General features: G+C 35.8%; 1 protein-coding gene across 6 annotated transcripts in view; it reads right to left on the bottom strand.

Annotated features, from left to right (window-relative positions):
• The window catches only part of LOC5576307 (RING finger protein unkempt), a 39,926-nt gene extending 21,496 nt beyond the window's left edge, over window positions 1–18,430 (bottom strand). For all 6 annotated transcript variants that reach the window (XM_021846996.1, XM_021847003.1, XM_021847005.1 and 3 more), the window contains exons 1-4: window positions 18,315–18,430; window positions 18,010–18,219; window positions 3,520–3,939; window positions 27–229 (exon numbers count right to left, since the gene is read on the bottom strand). In XM_021846996.1, coding sequence (XP_021702688.1) covers window positions 27–229; window positions 3,520–3,939; window positions 18,010–18,219; window positions 18,315–18,379 — 898 coding nt within the window. In that variant the 5' untranslated portion in view covers window positions 18,380–18,430. The remainder of the gene's footprint in view (window positions 1–26; window positions 230–3,519; window positions 3,940–18,009; window positions 18,220–18,314) is intronic.
• Between the last annotated feature and the right edge of the window lie 2,036 nt (window positions 18,431–20,466).

Raw genomic sequence — 20,466 nt, 5'->3', positions numbered from 1 at the left:
CTACGAACACCTATTCAATAACTTACGTTCAACATGAGCGAAAGCGCAGAACACGGACCGAGGACAATATCCAGCCTGCTGAACATCGTTACACTTGGTCGATTTGTAAATCTCTGGATGAAACTGCTGTTCAGTACGTGTGTGGCAGTACTGACAATTGTCACCGGCTTCACAGTTAGCTGGTTCGCCCCATTCTTCACCATGTTTTACACTAGGACACGGTGTAGATCTGCAAAATAATAGGAAAATGTATTGTGTTTTATTTTCTTACACTCACAGGATGACCACAAAGAATCAATTTTAAAAAAAGAAAGGGACCGCACAGGAACCAGAAATGAGAATTTATTAGTGCATCCTTTTCCTAAAGATGACCCCAAAAATTACACCAAAGATTCCACATTTTTTTTTTTTCAATAGAGTAAGGACAAGATTTTCAAGTGACATTACTAGCTGAATAATAGTTTATCCAGCTAAAATATGCTTAGTGTTTTTTGGGTGTATCACCTAAGAATAGACCCCTGTAATTTTCTATATTCTGCCTTTTGTGTTTTCGATCTTATGTGATTTGGCCCTTTGTGGTAGACCCCTTAGGATGTCCTCAAAATGTGTTGTTCAAGATTTCCTCAAGACTTAACCTAAGAATTTCTCTTCATAAATAATTCTAAATATTCTTCCTAAGGTTCCTTCGGGAATTCCTCCTGATTTGAGAAATTCAGAAGGAACTTCTTGCAGAATTTATCCATTTTTGTGGCCAGGGAATTGTCAAGGATTTTTTTTTTTAAAGTATTACGGTCAGGTCTCCTATTAGAAACATGATTGGGGGGCGTTATAGGAATTCGCGTTATAGGAGACCCAGAGCTTATAAGATGTCGCCATTTTGGGGGTGTTGTTGAATAATATGTCGTATGCCTTAAGAGATAGCATAGTGCTGTCTTCGACGAAGTTTCAGTGCTCAGTACGATCTACCTTCAATAGTTGAGGATCATCCTTTTGGTTAAGAACTTGGCAGCTTTATCCGATTTTGAGATTTTGCCACCAGGCGACGCTGGGTAGCATATAATTTTTGTTTTATGAATAGCATAGTAACATGACCACTTAGAAAAATGAAAGAACAAAAAATTTATGCCGCCGTATGGTGGCAAAATCTCGAAACTTTCGTCTAATAGAATGTTAGCCCTTGGAACTACTGACCAACTCTGCCGCAGATGCCATCTTTCTAAGAGGTCAGGCTACTGAGCTATCTGCAAATCAAAAAATTCTATGTTCACTAGCGCCACCTGGTGGCAAAATCTCTAAACGGTTGGCTCAAATAATGTTAGCCCCTACTGAACAACTTTGCCTATGACGCCATCTTTCAGGCTACTGAACTATTCGCAAAACGAAAATTCCATGCTTACTAGCGTCGCCTGATGTCAAAATCTCGAAACTTTTGGCTCAAATTATGTCAGCCCTTGAGCTACTGAACAACTCTTTCGAAGACACCAACCTTCCAAAACATCAGAATTTAAAGATATCTTATGTTACAAAGTTTGCAAATCAGAAAAGGCGGCCCTACCGGCCAATTTCTCAATTAGAGGATGATCTTCAACTCCTAAAAATAGATCGTACTGAATGCTAAAAATCCGCCGAAGACAGTACTGTGCTATCTTCTACCGCATACGAGATATCAACAACACTCCCAAATTGATGAAATCTCATAAGCCCTGGGTCTCCTATAACGCTCTAGTGTGTCATACTACGTTATGACTAGAGCTAATATTAAGTATTATAGGCTATCTTGATATCATAAACATTACATCTAGTTTTCACTGGAAATAAAATGTGTGATGTTTGATATCAAGATAGCCTATATTACGTAATATCAGCTCTAGTCTGAACGTAGTATCACAGACGAACCAGCTTATCAATTTAAAACATAGTCACGTGAACATTTACGCCCAATGCTAAAAATACTTCATTTGGCCAACCGCGAACTAGGTGGCGGTAGTGAGCCAACGTCAAATTCGAACTAAAGCGATGCGAGCGCCAACTACCAAATATAAGAATTGGGCGCAATTCTGCAGTGCGATGAATATAATTAGAGTGTTACGTCTGTTCTTCTGTGGTAGTATTATAGGAGTACGCGTTATAGGAATGCGTTTGATAGGAGTAAATTAAATGACCCGGATGGCATTTTTAAAATAAACTTAATCTCGGATGAATTGCATACTGAAATCTGTCATGTCCTTTACGTTACCATTATTAAAACAATCACTAATGCGAGACTATTTAAAAAAAACTGTCCGATCGGAAATGAGAGATAAAAAGATATGACAACATCCATTGCTGGCCACGCTTGTTACGAGGAAAGTAAAGCATAATGATGGTATGATGTCAAGGAGATGGATGATGGGGCAGGTTATGGTCTAGGACTGAAGCTGCTGTAGAAACAGATAAACTTCTGCAAGTATCTCCGAAAGAACTCCTGGACACCTGAAAAAAGTCTTGAAGGAGTTTGTAAAAACTATGGACAAGTATTACAAATATATCGAGAAATTTTAGCAAGAACTAGAGGAATAATCCCTAGCTTAAATGCTTGAGAAATTCCTAGAGATTTTTTGGAGGAACGTCACGAGGATGAGGAATCTTTTGCTGAATTTTTTGAGGAATTTTTGGAAGTTTAAAAAAAAATCTTGAAAATAATCGCTAGAGGAATATTTGAAGAAACTGTGAATTAATTCTTAAGAAAACCCATATGAAAATGGCTGGAAGAATAACTGGAAAAACCGGCGTAGGAACACCTGGCGCAATTCTGGAGGTTTCTTACAAGAAATAAGTAAAGATTTTTTTTTAATCTGCAATAAAACTTTGAGAGACTTTTGTAGGATTTTCCGGAAGATCTCCTAGGATTCTCTGTGGAATTACTGAAGCGAATAGTGTAGGAGTGCTCCAGGATTTTTTGGAGCATATTGTGGAAATGTTTGTAAGGTAGAGAAATCTATAGAGGAATTTATGTGGAAATCCATTAAAGTTTGTTAGATAGATGATCTCTGAAGAAATCACTCAAATAATTCTTGGAGGATGCTTTATGGATCAAAAGGTCTGAGTCAACAAACCGAGAGAAAAAAATCTTGGAGCTTTTCTCGAAAAGTCTGAGAAGAAACATCTGTAGGGTCTGTAGGATATTTGTGTAAAAGTCTATGAAGGTTTCTCTGAAGCCTCTGAATATAATAGGTTGGATGTGAAAAAAGATACTTTAGAGACCATTTTGATGAAAAAAAAGGGATTTTAGAGACCTTCCTTTTGTCCATAACGTTACCTGCAAATAGTGGCAATATAACACTGTTTTACTAAAAAAATATATTTTTTGATTTACAAGGTATATAAAGGCATTTTACGATAGCAGAAGAAATTCCCGACTTTTCCTGTTTTGCACTATTTTCCCGAGTTAGTGGCCACCCTACACTTTTCAATCAAGTTATCCTAAGTGACGAACTCGCCAAGGGCGAATAGCCATATAATGATAATAATCAACCTTACCTGTACTTATATTTCCTAGGACTGCGTCTTTTGTCCTTGCTATTGTGGTACTGCGGACAAGCATAACCCTGTCGACAGAGCCTCGGGGGCCTTTTGCACGGCTCTGTCTTATAATTGGCCAAAACATAGTTTGTATCTTGCCACTTTGGATCTTCATTCATCAGATTCCTCTCCTTGTCCAATACGTTGGGTCCGTTCATGGATTCACCGCTAGCTTCGGCTGCTTGCATCGCTTCCAGTTCCTTGATGTCGTAAACTGGCGGCCGCTGGTCGTGGATGCCGTGGGCAAATGCACAGTGGTGTCCATTTTTGACGCAATACCCGCGAGCATCGGTATCGTGAACGCACATGCATGTTTTGTAGTAGCGTAAGTGGTATCGCCGCTCAGTGTCGCCTGCCGTGCGATGCAAAAACGGGCAACTGCAAAACAGAAGAAGAAAAAGGGAGTCAATTAGATGTAAATATACAGTATTGGACAAAACATTTGCAACTTTTTCGATTTTCCATACAAAATGACCAACTTTGATAAACTATATCTCGGTTATTTATGGACCGATTTGAATGAAATTTTCACAGAATATCAGACATAACTTGAATTTTAACATATATTTTTGAGTGATTTTTCCAATCACAAGTTGAAAAGCAGTGACGGTTTGACTAAAGTGAATTTTTTGACGATTTTTTTTATAATTGACATAACTAAACATATTGAAGGAATAGCTTCATGGTATCTTCAGCAAAGTTGTAGATTTTGACGAGATGAAAAAGTTTGCTGAAGACAGTTTTTGTGTAGGGCTATCAGATTTTGAAATAAAAAATAAAAAGTTTCGAATGTTCCGTCAAAAAATACACTTTATTTAAACCGTTATTATTTATAAACTTGTGATTGGAAAAACTTTTCAAAAATATATGTTAAAATTCAAGTTATATCTGATGTTCTGTGAAAGTTTCATTCAAATCGGTCCATAAATAACTGAGATCTAGCTTACCAAAGTGTTTTGTATGGAAAATCGAAAAAGTTGCAAATGTTTTGTCCAATACTGTAGATAGAAATATGTACATGTTACTCGTAAAATCTTTTCAAATCATCTAAATTCAAACACTAAGCCAAGAAATAGCATAAAAAGTATTAAAAACGTCACATATGTACATTTTACACAACCGACTCAGTGTTTGTACAGTAAAATCAATATTAAATGGCAACGGTAAGTAAGTTTACTGATTACACAAATCAAAATCAAATAGAATTTGTTGTTTTTGATCTTACACTATACACTATAAAAGCAAATCCTGAAAATTTATCCTGCTGTTTTAAACACACAAATTAAAATTACGAACAAAACAAATAATTATCATCTTAGCTAGTTTACATAGATTTCATTAACAAATCCAATACCTAACTCATGAATTTCTAAAGAAAGGTAAGTGATTAATCTGATGAATCTCATCAAAAATTGATAGTGACAGTTTAAGTCACAAACTGATGAAGGTTTTGTGAGAAACTAGATGAACAAAAAAATAACATATGTTTTCAGATAAATCTGATACGATTACATGGTTCAGTGTAAGGTAATTTACGGCTTCGGCACTATTCGACTATTATCGGCCAAATTAACAGTATGTTTCTAACACACCAATGAGCCAACATTCAGATGATTCATTGTTCTGTCAGCTTCCCGTTGACGATATTGCCTTCCGAGACTGAACAAACAATTTCGTCAGAGATCCCGAGCAGAAGAAAAGTGCTTTTGAATACCAAACTGAGGTATTTCTAATACTTAGGCGTCGTCCACAGGAGGAGGGTGGAGTAGGCTCAAGTGTTACGGCTCATACAAACAATTGAATTTTTTCATACAAAATGTTTCTACCAATTGGTCGGCGTTAAGTCAGAGGGGACCAAGTACAAAACTTGGGAAAATTGGATTATTCTCTCATTAGATGCGAAATTACCTTACTTCCGTTTCACTTCGATCAGATTTTAAGAATGCTGTAAACTGCGCGAGATATGTAACAAATTTACTTTGGATGATCAATAAAACTCGATAAAAGTGTGCAGTCAGAGTGGACCAAGTGCTTATTACCATATCAGCGAAAATGATCAGCGCGCTGAGGAATGCGAGGAAATTAAAAACATTTCTAGAAATTTGTCAGATTTCTCGACTTCGAATGATTCTTCTACTTATCCAACAAAAGAAATTTATAAATATTATTTAATTCGATGCATTTGATTTTGATTTTTAACCATTTATTATATTTCGATGGGTGGTCAGAAAATGCAACAATTTCTGTGCAGACAGAGTGGACCATGTGTTGAAAAGCAATACACTGATTGATTATTGCATTTTTTGAGTCAATTTCAGAGTTCGATAGAAGTTTATGGTAGTTCTATGGTGTATGTATGGAATGTGCTAGAACCCGCTTATTGGACCAGTATATTTTGGTCAGTACTCAAGATTTTCACTTGGTCCACTCTGACTGAACACATTTTTGAATATTGCTGGCCATCAATACTCTGACCCTGCAAAACCTTAATTTTCAAGCAATCGTAATGCCACTGATTTCAGTATTGACGATATGGATTCTTAAAGAGTTTTCGATACTGGTGTCGAAGGGTCTTGATAATCTGTTTTTCTTAGAGATATGCACCCAGTTTGACCATGCAAGGATTGAATGATTGTTATTTTCCTAGAAATTGTTCAGTCAGAGTGAACCAACTCACTGAACGGTGGTTTTTAATTCAGTCAGAATGGACCAAGTGCACATAGTACATCAGAAAATCGTTCTATCAGAGGTTTGGATTATGATTTTTTATGATTATCGCTTCACATCATATTGTTTGAAAGTAACACAAAGATGTGTGGAAATATTGAACCAAATTTTAAACGAGTTCAAAAATTACAGAGCGTTAGACTTTAAACCCATTTTTCTCAAAATATGAAAAATGTCACTTGGTCCACTCTGACTTAACGCCGACCAATTGTTATATGCTTGTTTTCGGAACATTTGCTGCATATTATAAAAACATATCATTTTGAAAGAAAAGTGTTTCATCTCAAGATCACAAGTTTTAATAAATTTTATGATTTTTGTGATCAATTCACATTAAATGCTATGATTTTACGGATAATGGGGATGGGACATTTCGCATAAGGACCTTTGGCATAATGGGCATGTGGCATAATGAGAATTATATGCCTTCATTAAATTGCTACCTGTTCTTGTATGAAACTGCATTATGCGAAACGTCCATTATGCCATACGTCCGTATGCGAAATGGGTCACCCCCATGGATAGCAACTCCGACATCACTGCGCTCAACGATCGCGATGATTGTGCACACAGGGTAGACGCGTCCCAACGCATCGCACTGTGGAGCTTGTCATTATTTTGGGTGGTCCAAATTAATAAACTCTTGGTATGATTTTATGCTTTGTAGAGATGGTTTATGTAATTTGAGTCAATCGCAAACAAATAACGTATGACGAGTTTTCAGTTTCCATGCTTTGCCCAAGCTTTCTGAGCTGAAAATTACTCCAACAGAAAAAAAAGTTGCTAATTTTAGACTATAAACACATGCATGTGTACGGCGGCGTGGTCGATTTGCAGCATGCGATCATGCGACTTACGCCTTTATTATAGCACACGCTTATTGAAAATGATATCGATGACAGGCTCAAAACATTAGGCGATACTGACATTCTCGAGTACGTTTTAGGCGAAAACTTATAAGATTTTTTGAGTACGAAATAGCAAGGGAAATTGTAGGAGATATGAGTAGTATTCATAGTGATTGTAAACATAGGTTTATGACATGTGAAAAAAATAAGTTTGAGTCATCTCTCCCTAACTCGATATTGAAGGGACCATCGAGTTAGGGAGGTATCGTCACAGGGCTGGTAGCAAGAAGTGGTATATAAAAAGTTATTTTAGTGACCAGATTTGAAAAATAAGTGACTAAAAAGTGACTTTCGATTCTCGAAAAAGTGACTAAAAGTGACTTGAAAATCGAATCGTAATCAGTTTTATTTCAATTCTATTATACTGTTTAACGATCTATATCCAATATGATAGGGAATATTCAATATGATCTACTGCAGGTAATAGGTCTAGTTGAGCACCATGCTTGGAAATTTGAATTGTACTTACAAAATTTTAAGATATTGCCTACGATTTTTTCAAACAGAAAAGTTAACATTTACGTAAATAATCCTTTTTAAGCAGATTTTTTTTATTAAGGTGAAACATCTCGGAATCTAAAGATGGCCGTCACAATGGCCGACTTGTGCTCCTACTCACGTTTTCAAAGGCACTAAACTGGAGAAAAAGTTGGCAAATGTTTTTGATCTTCTTATTTTATCCTTTCTGCTAGTGCACAAAGCCAACATAAAAAGTTCACTGTTGTTGGATGCGTTATTCGCGAGATTTGTGCCTTTGAAGTTGCAGTGCAATCTTAGAAGATGATTCCGAAACAGTACCTTAATATTTGACTGTTATGTCACCAAACTATTTTATTTTGTAAATTTTAATACGAATTTGGAACATTTATAAAATTGAAACTTTTGCCAATTCACATTTTCATCCAAACTCCCAAAAAAATGACATCTTAAAAACCGTCGGAATTGAATTCGTTGTAAACTGGCTAGATCCCAAAACTTTTAGGATTCAGTTTATAAAAATTATAAGCGTATGGATGAAGTTCCGTTAAATGTAATATTCACAGAAGTATACTTTCTATTTAGCTTCATTAGATTCTATTTTAACGATTCTACCTACTAAGATCAATATTTTGTGTTATTAGATCAAGATTACGGAAAATGTAATACTTGGGCATTAATCAATATTTCATTAGCATTAACATAATTAGCATTTCGCACAAATTCGTAGGTGGTACAGTCCTAGACCATTGTATGAGGGTTGCCTCCTTCCCGTCCGTTATTAAAGTCAGAGATTCGGGATTAACCTCTGATTCTTAGACAAAATTGACGCATCCTCCAATAATCGAAAGCTGTCCTGGCCACGTCCTTGCGAAAGCTGGGGAATGGGAAAGGATGATTGATTGAACACCTACTTAAGAAAGATGCAGAGAACTCTACGAGAAAATTTCCAACCCGAAAAGATCCTCGACCGGTGGGATTCGAACCCACGACCCTCAGCGTGGTCTTGCTGAATAGCTGCGCGTTTACCGCTACGGCTATCTGGGCCCCCAAATATGAACTCGAAATTATCAAACGATATTATTACCTAGAATGAAAAGTGACCCACTCTTCCTCATGTTAGCACAGGTGATCCATCCATTTTCGACGAACGCTAGATTGAAATACATTTATGCGCTCATTTGTCTCATCAAACACCGAAATAAGTGACCTAAGGGTCAATCTATTGAAAATCAATCAACTAACTTTTGAAAAACAATAATATAAATCTAATGACTTTGAATAATTATTTGCAACAATTTTTGCTCAAGCACTTTTTTCTAGAAACGCTATTTTGACAATTAAATTTTCGAACAAAAATGTGGGAAGGAATGGGTTAACTCTCCCATAAAAAAACTCGCCGTAAAATCCATTGGTAACCCAGTGTGTAGCTTGTTGTTACCGAGCAAACGAATGGATTTACACGTTATTCGACTATGTCACGTTGAAGAAAAGATCCTTCTCTATCTCCCAGTGGTGATAGTTTTCATCCTGGTCCATTCATTTCAGAAACAAGGAGCTACACACTTGGTTACCAATGGTTTTTAGGGCGAGATCACAACTTATGCGAGAACTTGTGATTTTTGCAACACTGCATATACGGTGCAGAGCTACTTGGGCACTTCAATAATTCACTTTTATCGGCCGAATTGTCTGAAACTTCTAGTTGAAGAAGCACTTAAAAACAATGCATATTGTGGCCAAATATAAGTTTAGTAGCTTCAAAAAACGCCACTGCCGAAGTGGATCAAAAGAGCCAAGAATATGATCCGGCTCCCTAACAATGCTTTCATGAATAATGCCGTCATCGTAACTTGGTCTAGAATTGAACTTGAACTTGAGCGTACACAATTTGATAACGACGGCTTATATTAGTAGTATTTACTCTACACTGATACCTACGCTCAATGAGATAAAGAAAATGCAGGAGAATAAAGTAATGTCAGCACAGTAGCAAAATCATAGATAGATTTTCGTCTATTGGAACAAAAAGAAATATGAAAAAAAAAACATTAAAATTCAAAAAGTATACTACTACAGTTAAACTTCCATGAGTCGATGTTCCATGAGTCGATATCGACTCATGGAACCATACTAGAAACAAAATTTGATGGTTACTATGATGGTCCCTTGAAACAGCATTCCAAAGGATTTCTGTTCCATGACTCGATATTTCCATGAGTTGATGGTCCCTTCAATATCGACTCATGGAGGTTTCACTGTATCACAGACAAACAGACGTAACACTTAGAACAAATCGTAATCAAAATCAAAGTCATGAATGCATGTACGCTCAATGGTAAAATCCGGGTGGGGATTGGCAACCTACACAATATTTGAATTAACCATTAAAAAGAATGGACAATGATGAAAGTGTGACGTCTGTTTGTCTGTGCTACCATAATAGTAGTAGTTTCAGGTATTTTAAGGGTATTGATTTGAAAACCCAGAATAAACTACGTTCAACATTTAGTTTGGAACGGAATTTTCTCATTCACACGTCAGCAATACTGTCGGTAATCACATACCAGCCCCAAAAATATTAAATTTTCTATTCTTATAGGACAATCGGTGATGACAATATAGTCTATCGTGTGAGAGCTGCGAAGCAACCTATATGGATATAGCAATGTTGGTGTGAATTTCTGATTTGGCTCGCCATTTTTAATTATATTTTATGTAAATTGATATCACAAATATTTTCTATAATTCTGTCTTATAAACGCAAAACATTAGGCTAACAAAGCAAACTAACATTCTTATTGTAATTTCCTAATATTTCAAACATGCTTTTCAAATTTAAAATTATGCAATAAGTCTGATCCACACGTAAAATTAATGTGATATATTATTTAACAACCCTATTTGTTAAAACGGCGAAATTCAGCTAGTTTACAGTAGACCTGAAAATAAGTCGCAATTTCGAGCAGAGAAAAGCATAAAGCAACAAGCAGAAAGAAAACACTACAATATTTTTGGAAGCTATCTGCTTTTCTTTGTTTTTGTCGTCTTATTGCGTAGCTGAAAAGCTTTTTTCGTTAGTCAATAAATCCCATAAACAATCTTTTCCACACTCACGCATCTATCCGTACACAAACACAGTGCAGGGCTGTGTCAGTCAGTTGGTCATTGGATTAATATGACCAAGGCTTGAATGCAGCAGTATCCACTACCGCTTCTTGAATTTGGGAATGTTTTCATACGGTATATGATTGTATTAGAACCACTTCATACATTTACGAAAGTGAATGGAACCAAGCTTACGCTCACTCTCACTTTCCATTCTAGAGTTACTTTACATACAAAAAAAAAGGTTTGCTGGTCCGGTACACGCACATCGTCGTGAGGTGGTTATCAGTATCGCGTTCAGGTGGTGTTCGAACACATACGCCCAACGAGGAGCCACACTTGCGCACAGCATCGATAAAATAACATCGTTCGTTCAGACAAAGAATCATAAACAAAAACATAAAACTGTCCCCCTCGTCGGCATGCTTACTTCCGACATCGAGAGAAAAAAATATGTGGGAAAAATCTATGGTCATATCACATTTTGTAAATTTTAATTTTAGAAATGTTATTGGAGCCCAACTTTTGTGACAAGTACTAATTTGATTTGATGGACAATTGAGCAATTTTTTTCAATTAACTTGAAAGGCAAATCAAATACTAAGTATTCTTTAAGAAATAGAACATGTGAATCAATAGTCGAGCAACTAAGGAAAAAAGTCATAATACGCCGATAAAATCATAAACCATGTGATTTGAACATATTGATCGATAAATCTCAACTCCCTTTACCATTCAATAATGTGGAATTTTCCTTCGAAAATCTTGTCATAATAATAGGAATTCTGTTCCTTTGGAGGTAGTATGATTTCTTTAATGGTGAATTCTTATCGGGTCCTTCACTATGGGTACAGATGCACCAGTACAGGTGCAAAGTCCTAAACTATTTATGCCAAATAATTGTTTTCAATTGTTTTACGATCAAGTTTCATAAATTTTAATCGATTAGTTGTATCACCGTACATCATAGTAAAATGTTACATACCTAATCAATAAATCAATGCGAAATATGTTAAAACATACTAGCTCCACTAAGAGAGCGTTTACTCTAAAAAATTGCAGGGTTCGAAATCGAACACTCAAACGTGAAAAATCACGTACCTTAAATTGGGGTGTCAGGACACGTTGGGTTTTAAGGGATTGAACTTCTCTGTCAAGTTTGACAAGCCAATGAAAACGTCGAATGTCGATATATTAGTCATCTGAAATGCTTCACATGTTCGGAGGAAATACGTCGCTATTGTATTGACAGGGCAAAATGATCACTTAATCTAATAAAACTAAAAACTTGTTGATTTGTCATAAGATCGTCATCATTATTATTGTTTTTTTTTTATGTACACACCGGGGGAATGGGAATGCTGTATTTTGTTCAGTTTTGTGCCCTTGAAAACGTGATTAGGGGTACGAGTCGGCCATATTGCCGGCCATCTTTGGATTCCGAGATGTTTCACCTTAAAAATGGGGGTGGCGAATACTGGACCACTTGCACCAGTATTCGCCACGATTTCAATTTTGGTTCCTGAATTCGCCACTTACGTTGATTTCTTATGGAGGGTGGCGAATCATTAACACCATGGCGAAAAATAGGTGCAAAGGAGCATCCATTTTAGGGAAAATGATTTTTTTTTCTATTATTTTCTTAGAAAATTTTGCAGTTTCCAAGAATGTTTCCGGAGCATCTTAAAGCAATTTAGCGAACACTAAACAATTGGCAACCATATATGTCGTAAAACGCTATATAATCCTGGGTGGCGAATAACTGGAACATGGCGAATACCGGTACACCTTCCCTACCAGAAGTAGCTTGAAATTTATGGTCACATTTTTTCATTCCTTACACACCTCATTTTAAGGTAGATAATTTGAAATTCATTTCGACTAAGGTAACGTTCACCAGATCATTAATAACCCTCTAATACCCAACCCTGCCATTGGACGGGGTACCCTTAGGAATTTAATGTATTTTTTCGTAGCTAGAAAATCTAAATGATTTTTTTTTAATCTAAACCTCGGACTATAACACGCATATCTTCAAAGATTTTGTGACATTTGACACATTTTTGCATTTTAGAATTTTTTTTTTGAGATTGTTTTATTATTGCCTACAAATGCTTGAGTCTCATTTTTAGTGTGTAATCTAAAAGTACCTAAATTTTATATTTTTCGTCAGCTTCCCGCTGACGAAATTTTTGATACTGAACAAAAAATTTCACCAGAGATGTCATCATTTCAAAAGAACCAGCCTCAAAATGCGACTGATTTATATATATATATAATATATATATATATATATATAATATATATATATATATATATATATATATATATATATATATATATATATATATATATATATATATATATATATATATATATATATATATATATATATATATATATATATATATATAGATGTACCGAATAGCACTATTCGGCTTTCGGCCGAATACCGAATAGTTGAGAAATTATTATTCGGCCAAACGAATATTCGGCCGAACATTCGGCCGAATAATGACTCAATATTCGGCCGAATAAAACCGCTAATTTCGGTCGAATAATAACTAGTTTTTAAATAGGGATAGATTCCACGGTGAAGAATTGATCGGAATGATCGTTTTAAGCTTTTGAAACCGTGTGAAGAAAAAACAAAAGTCAAAAGCTCTGAGGATTTATATTTCTAAAGTAAGGGATTTGTATCTTTTTGATTGCAGTTTTGATCCATTTAACTTTTTAAGGAACTAGGTTAATACGTCGCTTTATTTCTCATCCGACTTCTGGAAGTGCTTCATATTAATTAGAGCAAATACATCGCATAGGGTCGGTGTTCCCTTAGTAGACAGTCCCCTATATTCGCACTAGTAGCTTTTTACGACCGTTTTTCTATAAATCGTTGTAAAATAAGTACCATTGATTCACAGCTCAATTTTGTTCAAGAAATGATTTTTTGCTTAAAATTCTAGCTCCCTTGCACCTATAGTACACCTACTGTTCCTATAGTAGAGAAACTTTGTTTTTTTTTTTGAATAAACATACGATTTTGATTTTTTTTGTTTTGCCTACGCCGTAAAGCTATTGGAACAGGAATTAGAAATAGTGCTACTATAGTCACATGTGTTCCTATAGGCACAAGCGATAATAAATGCAAAAGTTTGAATTTTCGTTGTTTCCATATTTTTACAAAACCAAGGTGAAAAGCACTTTCAGTTTACGTAAAAATAATGCCACAATACAATCCATGCAAGATGAGTGAAATATTGAATGGCTTGTATATTGAGCAGCATCGCAATGCCGTAGAACGGGAAAATTCTCACATTTTAAAACATTTAGTATCAAACTCCATCCATGGAATCCACCAAAGGGAAAATTTGATGTATTATCACTTGAATAAATCAATCGTTTTTTTTTTTTTAATTTTCTTTCGTATGAAACATAATGTTTTGTTACAATTTATTTTATTTTATTATTATTCGGTCACTATTCGGCCTATTCGGCCGAATAACAGATTTCATTATTCGGCAGACCGAATATTCGGCAAAATCAAAATAATCGAGATATTCGGCCCGAATATTCGGCCGGCCGAATATTCGGTACATCTCTATATATATATATATATATATATATATATATATATATATATATATATATATATATATATATATATATATATATATATATATATATATATATATATATATATATATATATATATATATATATATATATATATATATATATATATATATATATATATATATATTATATATATATATATATATATATATATATATATATATATATATATATAGAGATGTACCGAATATTCGGGCCGAATATCTCGATTATTTTGATTTTGCCGAATATTCGGTCTGCCGAATAATGAAATCTGTGACCGAATAATAATAAAATAAAATAAATTGTAACAAAACATTATGTTTCATACGAAAGAAAATTAAAAAAAAAAAAACGATTGATTTATTCAAGTGATAATACATCAAATTTTCCCTTTGGTGGATTCCATGGATGGAGTTTGATACTAAATGTTTTAAAATGTGAGAATTTTCCCGTTCTACGGCATTGCGATGCTGCTCAATATACAAGCCATTCAATATTTCACTCATCTTGCATGGATTGTATTGTGGCATTATTTTTACGTAAACTGAAAGTGCTTTTCACCTTGGTTTTGTAAAAATATGGAAACAACGAAAATTCAAACTTTTGCATTTATTATCGCTTGTGCCTATAGGAACACATGTGACTATAGTAGCACTATTTCTAATTCCTGTTCCAATAGCTTTACGGCGTAGGCAAAACAAAAAAAATCAAAATCGTATGTTTATTCAAAAAAAAAAACAAAGTTTCTCTACTATAGGAACAGTAGGTGTACTATAGGTGCAAGGGAGCTAGAATTTTAAGCAAAAAATCATTTCTTGAACAAAATTGAGCTGTGAATCAATGGTACTTATTTTACAACGATTTATAGAAAAACGGTCGTAAAAAGCTACTAGTGCGAATATAGGGGACTGTCTACTAAGGGAACACCGACCCTATGCGATGTATTTGCTCTAATTAATATGAAGCACTTCCAGAAGTCGGATGAGAAATAAAGCGACGTATTAACCTAGTTCCTTAAAAAGTTAAATGGATCAAAACTGCAATCAAAAAGATACAAATCCCTTACTTTAGAAATATAAATCCTCAGAGCTTTTGACTTTTGTTTTTTCTTCACACGGTTTCAAAAGCTTAAAACGATCATTCCGATCAATTCTTCACCGTGGAATCTATCCCTATTTAAAAACTAGGTATTATTCGACCGAAATTAGCGGTTTTATTCGGCCGAATATTGAGTCATTATTCGGCCGAATGTTCGGCCGAATATTCGTTTGGCCGAATAATAATTTCTCAACTATTCGGTATTCGGCCGAAAGCCGAATAGTGCTATTCGGTACATCTATATATATATATATATATATATATATCAGTACTATTTTTTCTACTATGGATCCTTTTACGATCCTTGTTTGGATCCGTGCCTTCGATTTTTCGTTAGACCCGTTGGCAAAAGCTAGCGGTGGTACCGTGCACCCCCGCTAATTTGAACGATACCTTATGCAAACCATCGGGGTTCATTTTTAATTTGAACATCTAGTCACCCTAGAATCTTGTTTTTGGTAACCTCTTTCACTGTTTTGTTTTGATTCTGTGTTCCATTCCACAGCGTTCCATTCCACTTTACTCCGTTCCATGAGCTAAATGACGTTTGAACCATTTTTAATCTGAACGAAGTGCAAATTAACGGGGTACAAATTAAACAGTGTTCATATTAAATGTGGTCAAACCAACGGGGGTACCCGGTAATCCTTCTTGGACACCGTCTTGGGAAAAAAACCTCTTAGGAGGTCTCGTCTTCATTCGTTTATTCACTAAACATGGTTGCAACTACAAACAAAAGGAAGGGTGAATCTCTGAATTCACAACTTCCTTCCAAAAAAGTGGGATTTAAAACTGTCACAAAAGGTAGCAAGAATGGAAGAAAGGTCCTTATCGCGAATCCCTCTCGAGATATTCATCAAAGATTTGTCCAGGCGTTTTTTTTTTTTTAATTTTTTTCTTTCAGATACCTATACTGCCGTTCTACGCATATTTGTCCCGCGGCCCATAAGGTTTACATAGAACATGGGACAAGTAGGCGTAGAAGGGCAGTATATCTCCAGTGAAATATCAGGACAAACTTGAATATTTTAAAAAAATAAAAAAAAAACATAAGGGGTTTTCAAAGAATTTTGATAAATGTATGGAAGAACTGCTAGATTTATCATTTTTTAGAAAAAATCTAGAGGAACTTATTGATGAATCACAGGTCGAATTTATTGAGGAACTCTAGGAAAAATTCCTAATAGGTTATCTCGTATAACCCCTTGAATAATTTCTGGTGCAATTTCTGCGAGTAACCATGGATGAAAGGCGTAGGAATTCTAGAAGTGTTTCTTGCATAAAAAAACACTGAACGAATGAAATCTTCAAAAACTCTGGCTTTTCTTGGAAGAATTTCTGTAGGATTCTTTAGAAGATCTCCTGGAGTAACAATTGGACTATTCGATTGAAGGATTAGTAAAAAATGACCATTTTGATTAAAACAGAGACCTTAGAACCCTGTCGTTAAAAATAGAGACATAGTACCAGCCCTGTAGTTATTTTATGTGTGTTGGAAATCCTACACGCAGCGAACTGGACTATCGAATTTCATACATTTTGCCCATTTTGCCTTATGAAAGGTGGAACGATTATTGCAATACGAACGCTTTATGTATCACTCCACATCAAGTCGTCGATAGGCGCGTGGTGTACACTCGGGCCTATCGATCGCAAGGTTCTTGGTTCGATTCCAGGTTGCCGCGAAAACGTTTTTTGTTGTCAAATTCTGGTTCATGAGGCAAATTTATGAATTTCAATCCGATTTCTTGTGGCGAATTTTCATAAGGGGTTCTTATGTATATCGATAGTCCATTTGCATGATTGTACAAACATGGGACTGATATGCGTTTATAAGCAGTGTACGTTTACCGCTACGCCCAACATCTTCATGTAACAGTAAAAAGCCTATTATTGTAGCTTTTAATCAATACTGGGTATATGAAATATTTCGATCGTAATATCGAAGATACGCTAATCTTCAGACAGTGATCAGAAACATAATTTGATTTCTCAATTGATAACTTCTTCGTCATCCATAATTATTTGGTTCACAGTCCCATTGAACAATCACAACAAAACACGAAACAAGTTGCACCACTTTTTCTTCATTGTAACATTGTGCAATCAAAACAAAACATATTGTCCACCGAAAGGTTTGTTTATACACCCACTGTGTTCACGAATACAAGTGAAAGCACTACCGCACACTAATGTATGAAACCGATTATCTCCAGCTTTCGACACACACTTCTTGACCACGAAGCACACACCACCACTACCACTGCACTTTGATATTATGCAAGGGCGATAGAACGAGAGCGCACGCTGTGTAAAAATAAAAATATTTTGATTGCTCCGGCTCGCTCTGGTACACGCAACGCAAACAAAGTAAGCGGTGATGGCATTTTGGGGCTCCGCTTTTCGTGCTTCTGCTCTCCAGGCGGGAGATTTGTATGAAGAAAAATGAATCTTCTTGGTCGTCACTTTCCCATGAATAAACACGATTTGAGATTTATAATTTTTGGGTACTTACTCATCTCCATCCGGGCATATTCCGGTAGTTTCGTCATATTTGGTGCAGTAGTTATCGGCACTGTAGTTAAAGGAACCATCTCGTCTACGCACTGGCCGACGGCGTCTCTGATTCATAAAGTGCCAATTGAAGCACACGAATGGTCGATGCTGATTGCATTTGTGCTGCAGAAACGATGGACACTGTTCCACCCGGAATTCCTTCAGGTATCTGCAACGGAAAGGGCACTTGTTGTACATTACCGAACGCGGCGCACCGTGCGCTATAAGATGAAACACAATTCGATCCCGATATTCGCCACTTACGTGTAATGATTTGGCTTTTCCGTCTGGGTACTCAACAGAGCTGCTTTCGGGTCTGACGACGCCATTTTATGGTTTGTTTATTCCAGCTTCTGGTTCAAAGCCGCGAGGTGACGCTGCGGTACACGATGTTGTGAAAATGACGCAAACGCTACACGCTAACTTGAAAGTACCCATTTAATGGGTTCCAAATACCCATTTTTATGAACAGTACTGAGTTGTCAGAAAAAGAGTATTTTTCAAATGTCATAAAAAGGGTACTTTATCCCCATGATGAAGCTTCTAATCGATTAACAATAATGGGTAAATAATACGCGTGGTATCCTAAAGAGCAGCACCGCCATTTTCCAGTTGCTGTTGCGGCTCTGTTTGTTTTTAGTGAAATGAAAACCTTTTTTGATGCGGGAATTTTGCACTTGGAGTGCATTCAAAGCTCATTTTTCAAAATATCTATTAAGGTAAGTACTTTCTGACGCAGTTTTGGTTTGGATTTTTCACTAATTTCAACATGTTTATTCAACAGAATTTGGATACAGATGTGGCGGATGTGGCACAATAATTTCCAGAGATGCTTTTCAATATGCTGGGATGGAGTACCGAGAGAGATTATCCGGAAAGTGTTCCGTATGAAGAGGCATCAGTGGTCCAGTGGTTATTTTAGATAACCTGTTCGAGGTCTACGATCGGCATTTTATAATTGAAAAAATATATGATTGTGACGATAATGTGCGAACATAAATTTGTTTTATTTTCTTGTTAATGTAATATTTTTTTCAAAGTTTCGAGGTTGGTAAACCGAATCCAGAGCGATACCGACACAAAAATGAGGTTATTTTACCCATTATTCCAGAACCAATCAAGAGTTAAAAATACCCATCTTTTGAAGTTCATGTCTAATACTCTTTAATGAGTAAGTCGCCCGTACTCATTTAATGAGTTAAGCCACTTTAGTCGAAAATGGGTACAAAAGTACCCATTAATGGGTACTTCCGAGTAAGCGTGTAGAAGATTTCCACTCCAACTCCGGGTCGGTTTTACTCACACGCTTACTCGGAAGTACCCATTAATGGGTACTTTTGTACCCATTTTCGACTAAAGTGGCTTAACTCATTAAATGAGTACGGGCGACTTACTCATTAAAGAGTATTAGACATGAACTTCAAAAGATGGGTATTTTTAACTCTTGATTGGTTCTGGAATAATGGGTAAAATAACCTCATTTTTGTGTCGGTATCGCTCTGGATTCGGTTTACCAACCTCGAAACTTTGAAAAAAATATTACATTAACAAGAAAATAAAACAAATTTATGTTCGCACATTATCGTCACAATCATATATTTTTTCAATTATAAAATGCCGATCGTAGACCTCGAACAGGTTATCTAAAATAACCACTGGACCACTGATGCCTCTTCATACGGAACACTTTCCGGATAATCTCTCTCGGTACTCCATCCCAGCATATTGAAAAGCATCTCTGGAAATTATTGTGCCACATCCGCCACATCTGTATCCAAATTCTGTTGAATAAACATGTTGAAATTAGTGAAAAATCCAAACCAAAACTGCGTCAGAAAGTACTTACCTTAATAGATATTTTGAAAAATGAGCTTTGAATGCACTCCAAGTGCAAAATTCCCGCATCAAAAAAGGTTTTCATTTCACTAAAAACAAACAGAGCCGCAACAGCAACTGGAAAATGGCGGTGCTGCTCTTTAGGATACCACGCGTATTATTTACCCATTATTGTTAATCGATTAGAAGCTTCATCATGGGGATAAAGTACCCTTTTTATGACATTTGAAAAATACTCTTTTTCTGACAACTCAGTACTGTTCATAAAAATGGGTATTTGGAACCCATTAAATGGGTACTTTCAAGTTAGCGTGCAGAAATCAAAAAATCTACACGGAAACTAAAACAAAAACTAGCCAAAATAGGGTCCTAAAGCCCTGTCCCAATTTTAGTGCCAAACGCTTAAGTTTAGGCCACAAACACATGTTTACTCAATTTTTTAATGTTTTCTGTGTGTTTAAATCCACAAAACATTTTTTATATATTTTATTAGATTTTGTCACACCCCTTGGCTTAAACTCAAATTTTGGGTGTATTTTGTTTTCCGTGTCCCTTCCGAAATGTCATATAGGAACAACCC

Source organism: Aedes aegypti, chromosome 1 (assembly GCF_002204515.2).
Source record: "Aedes aegypti strain LVP_AGWG chromosome 1, AaegL5.0 Primary Assembly, whole genome shotgun sequence".
Classification (NCBI taxonomy): Eukaryota; Metazoa; Arthropoda; class Insecta; order Diptera; family Culicidae; genus Aedes; species Aedes aegypti.
The sequence above is the reverse complement of the archived record's forward strand: the minus strand, read 5'-3'. Positions and strand labels throughout refer to the sequence as shown.